Here is an 11,945-nt window from a genome sequence, read left to right as displayed (position 1 = left end):
TTTTTTTAAGAACATTGTAATAATCTTTTTCCACAAAAAGAACCTTTTGTGCATTTGAGTTTCATCATGGAACCACTGATGCCAATAAAGAACCTTCATTTTTAAAAGCATATTTACAATTCCACAACTAACAGTCAGGTCTTAAGGTTGGGATTTGTGTGGAAATAGTCACATCAATCTAGATAGATGTTACCTCAGAAAGCTGCATTTTTATAAGGGTTTTTTTTTTTGTTTTTTGGAATTCTAGTTATGATGTATGGTAGTCAACAGTGAAAATACAAACAGTGCAGTTCTGTGGGAGAGACAAAACTGCAATAAAGTGTTATTAACCGAGCTGTCTGGTTTTTTGGAGTAGGGTCGTGACAGTTAATAGACTCTGATCTCTTCTGAAAGAGCTGTCTAGTCCTGTCTAGTGTTAAATATCAAGGTCACTCTTTGTTCTCACCACTAAAAATAGATAATATACGAACAATGGTGTCGCTATCAGGTTTAGATTTTAACCGCAGGTAAGTGCTGAAAGATGCACAAGTCAGCTGTATATTTATCCCATTTAAACATGCAGAGGATGTGAATATTGCTCAGTGTCTAAGCATGATTGGTTATTCTGACAGGTGGCTTGTTCAAAAATGTGACAAAATCAGTGATTTTTAAAGGTATACAAGACTTCCTGCACTGTTTCCTTCACTGCAGTGTTTGCACTGGCAAACACCCCTCACATGTTCTTCAGACAATGTAAAAATCAGTATATAAAGACTGTTAGAGTAAAAAATGACAACACTTCTCAACACTTCTCATTAGCTGTGAGTACGTGTCTGTGTGTGTTGAAGTTGCTGTGTCAGTAGTTGTCCACTAGAGTGAGCACAGAATGTAAAGAGGTACAGCATTGCATCACATTGAGAGGGGACAAAACAACAGAAATTGCACTCCACATTATGCTGAGGTGAGGAAGATTATTGTACAAACATTTCTGGAAACATAAGGTGAATGAAATTAAGCAAAATGTGAAATGAAAAAAAGGGTGCACATTACAAAATGACCAATAATGAAACAGTGGCAATTTGTTCATGAAAATGTACAATAGCATAAATTTTTCAGACCATTTCAGATGTAGACGAGTTTGTTTCTTCATCAGAACAGATTTGGAGAAATTTAGCATTGCATCACTTGCTCACTAGTGGATGTTCTGCAGTGAATGGGTGCCGTCAGAATGAGAGTCTAAACAGCTGATAAAGACATCACAATAATCCACAAGTAATCCACACCACTCCAGACCATCAGTTAATGTCTTGTGAAGTGAAAAGCTGCGTGTTTGTACAAAACAAATCCATCATTAAAGCGTTTTAACTTTAAACCGTAGCTTCTGGCCATGAGTCCATAATAACTCTTCCTCCAGTGAAAAGTCCTTCTTCTGTTGTTCTCTCACATCAAAATCCTGTGGACTGTTTCTGCTTGTAAACGCTGTTTGATCTTTGCATATTTCTCACCTGATTCAGATGAGATGACTTTTTCACTGGAGAACGTAATATTATGGACCGAGGACTCATATTAATGATGTCTTGATGAATTTGTTTCTCAAAAAACATCCAGTTTTTTTGCTTCACAAGATGTTAATTGATGGACTGACTAATTGATAGAGTGCTGTGGATTGCTTGTGGATTATTGTGATGTTTTTGTCAGCTGTTCTGACTGTTTCCGACTCTCTCCAATTCTGACGGCACCCATCCACTACATAGGATCCATTGGTGATCAAGTGATGAAATGCTGCATTTCTCCAAATCTGTTCTGATGAAGAAACAAACTCATCTACATCCTGGATGGCATGAGATAAGATGAGAAAGGTGAGAACATTTCCAGCAAAATCTATTTTTGTTGGAACTAATCCTTTAATGAAGGTAATAATATGGTAATAGCAAATAATGAAAAAAAAAAGTAGTTTCCCACACTACTGCATAATATGTATAAACCCTGAATGCAATGTAAATTGCTTAGATTAAAGTGCCTACCAAATGCATAACTGTAAATGTTTCAGCTTAGTTCTGATAAGAAACACGCACTTTACACCTTCACATCAGTTCCTGGTGGATAAAATCCTACATTAAGTAATTTGAGTTGCTAATGTCTTTCATGTTGCTTTGATGAGCAGATTTTAATCAAGGAAGTTTCCTCATTGCATTCCCGTATCTGTTATTATGTGTTTAATGTATTAGAAGATCATTTTGCAGCACTGCTCAAGAAGCAAATGCAATATGGTGGCCATTGTTTTCAATAGCAGAATGAAGCCAGTGTCCTGTCGCTAAATGATATTAATCCTAATGAGTTAATAATGGCATGATTCTGCACGCCTGTGTGAGGACACGGCCCACTGATCACATATTTCAAAACAGACTGTGCTATATCCCCCCCAGAGCAAGGGAAGCCCCCACAACATCTGAAAGCGTGTGAAGTTACACTCACTCACACACTTCAGACAGCGGGCTGAAGTTTGCCTTGCGCTCAGATGTGATTGGAGAACAGGTCTGGAAGCTGCATTGCAGCAGCTCTGGGTCGGTCGTGACTCCGACTCAAAGGGAGGTGTGTGAGTGAACTGTAACGGGACACTGTGTATCATGTTCAAAGGGAAGGATGTTTCTCAAGGCTCTTTTCTCTTTGTGAGAGTATTTAAGTAAACTGAAAGGAGTGAGTAGAAACAGATTTGCTTTATTTTGTCAATCTCACAAGTTTTATTTTCAATATATTTTTGTTGTTTTGCATTACAGTAAGGTTTTTTTTTCTTGCACTGTGACATAATTTTTATGCCAATTAAGCATATTTTCCCACAAGTTATCATTACTGTGATGCAGTTTTTAATCATAATTCCCAAAGGTGTTTTTGTTTTATTGAATTTTTTTATCAAAGAAAATAATGTAAAGTGGGTATAGAAAATAATCAGCCCCTTTAAAATAATCACATTTTATTGTTTTGCAGCCTGAAATGGAGACACCATTTTTGTTTTATCCAGCTATATTTACATCCAAGTGAAAAGCATAACACCAACAATGATAAAAAAATTATAATAAAAAATAAATAACCAGAATAACTGAGTTGGAAAAAGGACCACTCCCTCCTAAAAATGACTTCTGAATTCAATCAGGTGTAACTAATCACCTTCTCAATGGCACACAAATCAATTTGACCTTCAACTGTGATCAGCTCTGCTCATTTTGATCAGCTCAGCATGACAAGAGCTTTCCTGGAACATTTCAGTCCTTAACTGAAGCTAACAATCAACTATGGGTGGCAAGGCACTTCCAAAAGATCTCAAGGAAAAAGTTGTGGACAGGTACGTGTCAGGAGATGGATAAAAAAAATGGACATGTCGCATATGTGCTCATGATAACAATATCAGAAATTCTCCACAAATGTGGCTTGTATGGGAGGGCTGCAAGAAAAAAACTACTCCTCACATGCCACATGCATTCATGACTGAGCTGTGCCAAAACACACCTTAAAGATTCTGAGGCAGATGAGACTAAAATTGAATAATATGGCCTCAACAGCAAACAATATGTTTGGCAGAAATCCAATACAGCTGACCATTCAAATAACAGTGTTCCTCCAGTAAAGCATGGAAGTGGTGAAGTCCTGTTATTAGGTGTTTCTCTGCAGCAGGAACTGGAGCACTTGTCACGATAGAAGGAAACATGTCACAAGGAAACATGGATGCAAAATATGGTCAAATTCTTGAGTAAAATCTGCTGTCCTCTGCCCGAAAGTTTTCAATGGGAAGAAGGTTTACCTTCCAGCATGACAATGACCCAAAACACACAGCAACACTGAAGCACACAGTGGTTGAAGGAGAAAAAGCTGAATGTCCTTGCATGGCCTCGTCAGATCCCAGACTTAACCCCCTCTGAAAATCTGTGCATTGACTCGAAGACTGCAGTCCACAAACACTCATCATCAAATTTAAATGAGCTTGAGCAGTTCTGCAAAGAAGTGGGCAAATATTGCAAATTTACAAATCCCAACAGACTAAAGGCTGTAATGAAAGCAAAAGGTGGTTCAGCAAAATACTTACACAAGGGGCTGATCCCTTTTCTTTTTTTTTTATTATAATTTTTATATCTGACATGTTTGTTATATTTCACTTGGATGTTAACCCACCTGCATAAAACAAAAACTGTGTTCGTTTTCATTTCAGACTGTAAAGCAACAAAATGTGATTCTTTTCTATAGCCACTGTATATGTATTGCCGTTTTTAATATTTATTAATTTATTCTCCATTGGAGGAGAAAATGTATTTCATTTTCATAGAAGTGTTGAACCTGAAAGGCCATATGGTCCTTTTATTTTCTTTAAAGAAAATATATTTTCTTCTTCTTTTTTTCTTCCCCTGTTGATTTTGGGATCAAATATAACCTAGACACGTTCTTGAGTGGTTGGTGTAGGAATGGATGCTCCTAAACACTTTTTATCCCCAGTATCATTATCTAGACTAAGAAGCAGCAGTGTACTGTAATAAACCTGTTTCTGTGTCATGACCCATCCGTTCAGGCCCGGTCTGCTCTAGAGACACACAGCTGCAGTTCTCCAGGGAATTCCTCTGAAACAGTCTTCGAAAGCTTTTTAAGCATCTTAGTCTCTCGCCGGCTTCCGAAACAACATAATCACGTTGATTCAGCCACAGTTACTGCTGTTCAGTGTGAGCACAGGACAGCAACAGAGCAGAGACTCTATTAATGAAACATGCCGATTAAAGACTTATTTCATAAACTGGGATCAACATTTAATTACAGAATTGGAGGATTTGGTGAGTATTACGGTAAACATTGTGAAAAAATGTTTAATAAAACCTTTGGCCCCGGATGATTTATATAAAACATGATTGATGTATTGAATGAAATGATGATGAATTATTGAAAATTGTTATCAATCTATCTATCTATCTATCTATCTATCTATCTATCTATCTATCTATCTATCTATCTATCTATCTATCTATCTATCTATCTATCTATCTATCTATCTATCTGTCTGTCTGTCTGTCTGTCTGTCTGTCTGTCTATCTGTCTGTCTATCAAAATAATGAAAACAACCCGACAGATTGGAAAGAAAATGTGTTTATAGGTGTCAAAGCTAAATTGGTCTGGTTGATTTAATATTGCTCTCAATATGACAGCTGTGTCTCCCCCTGCATTACACGTCATTGATTGGACCCCCCCCCCCCCACGTTTTGACAGCTCTCGGTGACGCGCTCGGACGCGCACACTGCGGTTTGAGAAGAGCCCACCTCCATGTGAATGCGTGCGTGCTCGCCACCCTTCTGTTGTTCTCTCACCAGAGCGTGCACGCACGCGTTTATCCCCACCTCTCAATGTATTTCCAGCGTCTGTTGGACACCGCGTCGGACTGCGAATACAGATGGAGATCTGCACTGATGTCTGATGGCCACCGGCGCACCCGAGCCGCGCGAAAGCACACGAGTCAACTACGATACGCGCGAGACACTGGCATGTGTCAGGAGTGCTCAGCTGTGCGCTGATGGGGAACATAGAGGAACCTCCTGAGAAATAGAGTTGTTTGGATATCACAGGAAAAGCTGCCCGTGAAAATGAGTCCTGAAGAGAAACCAAAGAGGCACTTTACCAATGTGTGTCTATGGAGAGAGAAGTGCAGACTTTCTGTTTTCTCTACGAGAAAAGGAAACTTAAATGACTTCTGACCATAAAGGTGAATTCATTCTCCATTTGAAGCACTTTTACAGCATGCATTGATTTAAATGGCTCAAACTGGTTTCAAACAGCCGGATCTGAATTAAGCTCACAGTGTTTTAAGTCTAAGGGAGTATACTGGACATGTAGTCATTTATGCATCTTGAATGATAAGTTAATCCATATGCGCAGTCTTCATAATTTTTGTATTATTTTTAATTCAGAATAGAAGCATCTGCCAGATCCGGAGTGGGAACTCAGGAAAGGTCGGTGCTCCAGTCAAGAGAATATTAACGCGTCAGGCCGTTTTAGAGAGAAGACTGGTTGAATTGTTATGGGTTTTTAACAACATTAACGCTGTTGTTCCCTTTATGTGCGTCTGACAGGACGCGGAGTCTCCGATGAACGCTTATTCTGAATCTGAAGAACAAAAGAGGGCGGAAGGTTTATTTTTAGGAAACCGTGTTGAGTTCTTTTTCTTAAGAAAATAATGTTAAAACACATTGAGTTTTTCAGTTTGGTCACTCTTGGACTTTTCTGAAATATTCATCCCCTCTTGGATTTTTTAAATGTGTATTTGATCAAGTGTGTTTGGACTTTATTATGCATAACTGTGTTGGATATAAGAAATGCCATAACTTACATCAAGCATAAATGCTGACATTCCTCTAATTGGTCTCATAAATACAATTTGCTTCTTGAAAACCAATATAATGGCTCATTTATGGAGAAAATGGTGCACTTAACATAATAATGGAGTTAAGAAGTTCCCTAAGGAGTCAAAGCAAACAGTCCTTGAGTCTTCGGTTTTGTGGTATTCTTATGTAACTTTGATTCATCAGTGGAGAGAACATTTTTGTTTCATTTGTAGTAAGTCAAAAGATTATGTGCGCTTTGGATGAACCTCGCTTACCCACTAAGAATGCACTATTGACATCATGAGGTGAAATAACCAAAACTTACAATCCTGGAACTGTCTAAATGCGAGTACATTTTTTTGTCATCTAGTTGTCAGAGCTGTTTGGTGCAACCTCCAATTATTTCCCCCTCTTGATTCTTTTTCCATCCAAGCACCTTATTTTCATATAAATATATATTTTTTTGCATTTCTCCCAGCTCGCCTCTGATCTGAACGGTATCATGGCTTCTCCTCAACATCAACATCTTCTATTACACAACAGCGAAGTAAGCTGCGACTCCGGTGGCGATGGTGCTGTGTCTGTGCGGATCAGCAGCACCAAGCCACACAAACAGCAGCGTGGGAGTCTGGGCGCCAGCGCCATGTGCAGCATCATCGGGGGCTCCAAACATTGCAAGTACAGCATCTCCTCCAGCTGTAGCTCAGGCGAATCTGCCATCCGCAAGCCAGTGGTCAAAGGTTTCCGGACTCAAAGGAAGATGCCGCAGCTGTTCGAGAGGTCAGCTGGGCACTTCTGGAACCCCAAGTTTGACTCCAACATTCTGGAGGAAGCCTGCCGCGAGCGATGCTTCCCTCAGACACAAAGACGTTTCCGCTGTGTGTTGTTGTACTTGGTGGCAGCCAGCCTCCTCTGGGGGCTGTTCTTCATCTCTAATGCTAATCGATGTGAACAGACTGCTTTCTTATTGCCCACGGCCTCCTTCCTTCTCCTTTGTTCTGTCCTGTTTGTCTTCACGTTCACCCGGTTCTACGTCCACTGCTACAATCAAGCCTCGCTGTTGCTCATCGTGGTGACATTTGCCCTCACTCTTGCACCTCAGATCCAAACTCCAGGATTTAGTGACTTTAATGTTAATGAAGAGGACACAGGCAACTTCACTGGCCCTGAGGATAAAAACCTGTCGTTTGAAGTCATCCGCAGTGGAGGTCCAGTAGCCCCTTGTTTATCCCCAGTTGGCACCTTCTCTCTAGGCATGGAGGTGCTTTCATTGCTGTACAGTTTTCTTCACGTCCGTTTGTATGCTTCGCTCCTGCTCGGCCTGCTCTACTCAGTGCTTTTTGAGACGCTTGGCTGGATGCACTTGATTCAAGGCGATGGCTGGAGGAACTCCACCGAGGAACAATTGGAAACGCTCTACTGGCTGATCCCTGGAAGAGCCATTTTGCATCTCTGCGCCCACGTCATTGGTATCCACCTTTTTATTATGTCTGAAGTGCGTTCACGGAGCACGTTTCTCAAGGTCGGCCAAGCCATCATGCATGGGAAAGACTTGGAGGTGGAAAAGGCCCTGAAGGAGCGCATGATCCACTCTGTGATGCCTCGTAGGGTGGCTGATGAGCTCATGAAGCAGGGCGATGATGACAGTGACTATTCGGTTAAGCGCTACTCGACAGGATCGGCCATTGCAGGCGCCTCCAGTCCTAAAAGCACCAAACGCAAGAAGACGTCAATTCCTCGGGGTCAGATCATCTTTCGGCCGTTTAATATGAAACGCATGGAGCCGGTTAGCATCCTGTTTGCGGACATTGTGGGATTCACCAAGATGAGCGCCAACAAGTCGGCGCACGCCCTGGTGGGCCTTCTCAATGACTTATTTGGACGCTTTGATCGCCTGTGCGAGCTCACTTGTTGCGAGAAAATCAGCACGCTGGGAGACTGTTACTATTGCGTAGCTGGTTGTCCCGAACCAAGAGATGATCACGCCTACTGTTGCATAGAGATGGGGCTTGGGATGATCCAGGCCATTGAGCAGTTCTGTCAAGAGAAAAAGGAGATGGTGAACATGCGTGTTGGCGTCCACACGGGCACTGTACTTTGCGGGATCCTTGGCATGAAGCGGTTTAAGTTTGATGTCTGGTCCAATGATGTCAACCTAGCCAATCTCATGGAGCAGTTGGGTGTCGCCGGGAAGGTTCACCTTTCGGAGGCCACGGACAAGTTCTTGGATGACCGTTACTTGCGAGAAGATGGCAGAGTCCCAGAAAGGATTGGACCAAGTGTGGTTGCAGATCAGCTTAAAGGTAAGATGTGCATTTCTAATGACTAACACGTGGTACGTGAGCATGTTTCCTTGTTTAGTACTGTGCTTAGTCTTTGTTGCGAAATCATGTTTAGGAAAGACACTTTTGGGTCTTGGCTCATCTGGCTGTTAAAAGTTTCTTTTCTGCATTGAAACTTTACTCTTCAGCCTGCATATTATCAGTATCTTCAGGGATTACTTGTCAAAGTGTTTTGTTGAATCTTTGCCCCTGAGGTTTCTGTGACATATTTGGTTTTCAGAGCAGGTTTTTTAGTCATTCACATGCTGTCTAAACTTTTTTCCACAGGCTTCAGAAAGGGACTTATACTGGAGTTTTGTAAAATCAGTTTTTCCTCAAAAAAGGCTTGTCATTTTCTATGCATGAACATGTTTTCCATTCAGTGGTCATCAAAGCAAAATTATTATTTGCAAGTGGCAAATTTGTCATGTTAGCATGTGATGCAATGCTGGCATACATTTGTTGTTATTTTTGCGTATTTTGTATTTGATGTATTTCTGCCAGTTTTTGCATGTCTCCTTTCATTTAAAGGGATTGTGCACCCAAAAAGGGCTGACATGTATATGGAACAACACATTATTATTATTATTATTATTATTATTATTTTATATTTCTATTTGACTTTAATTTTATTTAATTTTAAGTCATTTTAGTATTTCAGTTTAAATGTATTATTTATGATATGTTTAACCATAATATTTGCACTGTAAATTATGACATAATTTTCATTTTTGGGTGAACTGTCCCTTTAATAGCTAATAAATAGATTCAAGTTGGAGATTTGTATAGTCATGTTGCAAAAGGATTGTACTTTCCTCTGTGTCCTAATTTAATGCGCTTTCTGATCACCAATTAATAAAGAAAAATTAGCATTTGCAAATTAGCAACCCTTTTTGCATGCCAATCATTGGGGTTATATAAAGCTATATTTGTACATTTGTTTCTTTTGCATACTTTGCATTTCAAGCTAAGCTTTCCTTTCACGTAATGGCTGGTCTCCTCACTTATATCAAATATTGGATTCTCAAGGCATCGACATTGGTATAAATGTGGCCAAAGGCTGGCATTTTTATGTAATTAACTTATGCAAATGGTTCCTTCATTTTGTTAATTGTACTTGAGCTGAGGGTTATATTTTCTGTACAGAATATGAATGTCCCAGCTTGTTATTAATCCTTCCAGGTCACAATTATGGTTACTTAATAGATCCTCTCCATTTAATGAGGAATGCCAGACTGTAATTAATATAAAATGGAATTCTCATTTTGACAGGATTGATAACAGGTCAAATGACTAAACCTCTTATAAGATTAGCAAAGTGGCATCTGTCCGTTACCACGCAGATTGGATTAAAGCCTATTTTTTATTATCATTGTTATTGATTAAAGAGCAACACGTCAAAAAAAGCCCCTTGCATTTTCACAGGATTTTTTACATCTTTATCCGCCGTGCCAAAATCTTAACACTGAAGGATCCCAAACGCCTGTTTGTGAGTGGATAAACTCAACTAGCGAAACCGAAATCGCTGTGCCAGAACAAATCTCTTTGCTGTCACAGCATCATCACCCCGTGGCAGCGCAGGTGTCTTGATAGGTCCTGCAGGTCAACTTGAAATGACGTTGCGGCTGTCGCCCTTGAGAGTCTCGCTTCATTTAATTTCTCAATCAGAGAGGATTTGAGTCTCTTGAGGAACGCTGCCTCATTTTTTTTTACTCTTTCATTCCCTCTGCCTTTGTTTAAAAGGGTAAAATGGCCTCCTTAAAATGGTCCCATGGTGCTCGTTTCTGAATATCTGTCAGTTCTTCTCTCAGTTTCTTCCCTTCAGCCTCTGTTTTTGTACTGTAATCTTTCCAGTGGATAGGTTTGCTCTTATAGTGGTATTTTTGTATTTTATTTATTTTTTATACAGTTACATGACTCATAATGGTACAGCAAGGCTAAGTGTAACATTGCATAACAACCTTTCTTTTTCTATCACCATTGAACTCTCTATTGAATTCACTGCAATTTAATTTCTCGGTTTAACACATACTGGACCCGACGCCTGAAGCTTTAATTTATGACTTCCTTTCTTTAATCATCAACACAATGATTAAAGTGGCGACATTCTTTCCTTCATATCTTGTATTCATTTGATTGCCCCTCTTCTGGCTTTTTTTTTTTCGTTCACTGGCTGAAAGCTTAATTTTCCCACTCCGGAGTCATGTATTCAGTCCAGCGCTCAGGATTTATCTTTCCCTCATGGATTTGCGGGCCCACTGAATGTGCTCTCCGTCGAGAGAGACTTCAACTCCAGAATGGCAAAAATCTTCCAGCTGCTCGCAGTAGCTACGTAAATCACCGAAGGAAAGTAGAGAGCTCGTGTGGAAACCTGGCAGACCTGGGAATAGATACTGGCCAGGTCTCGAGTAAATCACACCTACCTGGACGCTAATCACAAAACTGCAGTCTCCCGTCAGATGCCGATGTCCTTTTGAATTGGACATGTGTTTAAATGAAAGTGTTGGCTCTGCTGACTCTCGCTGCAAGGTCTTTCAATTTGCTGGTGAAATCTAGCTGTGCAAACCAACAAAAACAGCACACATGGGTCATTCCTACTGTGCAGTACATTTTCATGTCTCTGTGAAATCAAACCATGAAACCAAGAGCTCATCGAATCTAAACTGGGTGTTTAAGTTTAGTTTTCAGTTCTTGTGTGTTAGCTTTGAAGTTGTCTACAACAGGGCGATATGCTAGTGTACTGCTAAAATATTATTTTCCGCTTTTGTGAAGTTAAGTCAGATACATAACACAATATTGCAATTTGTAAGTTAATACAAATGATTATATTTTGTAAAAAATATTGTAATATGTTTGCTATATACCAATAAAAGACCAAATCAACTCACATTTAAAATGAACAGTATTTTCACTTCATGGAAACTAAAATTTCCAAAAAAAAATTTATTTTGTAATTTCTTTATAGTTATTTTTGTTTTAACTGTGTCCTCAAATTCCACCTTCCATCCTGTTTTTATTTCAGTCTTCAGTAAATCCTAACAAAAGCCTGTGAATGACATCATCTTCCAGGAAGTGATATCATTTTGGTGGGAAAATAACAACAGTATTAGCAACAGATTTGATGGATTCTGTGAAGGTGTCTCACTATAAAACATCCATTTTTGTTTTTATAAATCTAAATCTTTTTTTTTTGAGGACATACTGAGCTGTTACTGCACAACAGGAACAACCCACCATCAATTGTCAACGCTCATGCTAGGAAAACAGGTCTGCAGTAAACAGAGAGGGAATGATA

The 11,945-nt window shown here is 39.7% G+C and overlaps 1 protein-coding gene across 2 annotated transcripts in view; it reads left to right on the top strand.

Annotated features, from left to right (window-relative positions):
* Positions 1–5,275: 5,275 nt before the first annotated feature.
* The window catches only part of LOC132149578 (adenylate cyclase type 9-like), a 54,899-nt gene continuing 48,229 nt past the window's right edge, over positions 5,276–11,945 (top strand). For both annotated transcript variants that reach the window (XM_059558957.1, XM_059558956.1), the window contains exons 1-2: positions 5,276–5,710; positions 6,808–8,632. In XM_059558957.1, coding sequence (XP_059414940.1) covers positions 6,832–8,632 — 1,801 coding nt within the window. In that variant the 5' untranslated portion in view covers positions 5,276–5,710; positions 6,808–6,831. The remainder of the gene's footprint in view (positions 5,711–6,807; positions 8,633–11,945) is intronic.

Source organism: Carassius carassius, chromosome 9, assembly GCF_963082965.1.
Source record: "Carassius carassius chromosome 9, fCarCar2.1, whole genome shotgun sequence".
Classification (NCBI taxonomy): Eukaryota; Metazoa; Chordata; class Actinopteri; order Cypriniformes; family Cyprinidae; genus Carassius; species Carassius carassius.
This window is presented reverse-complemented; position numbering and strand designations above follow the sequence as displayed.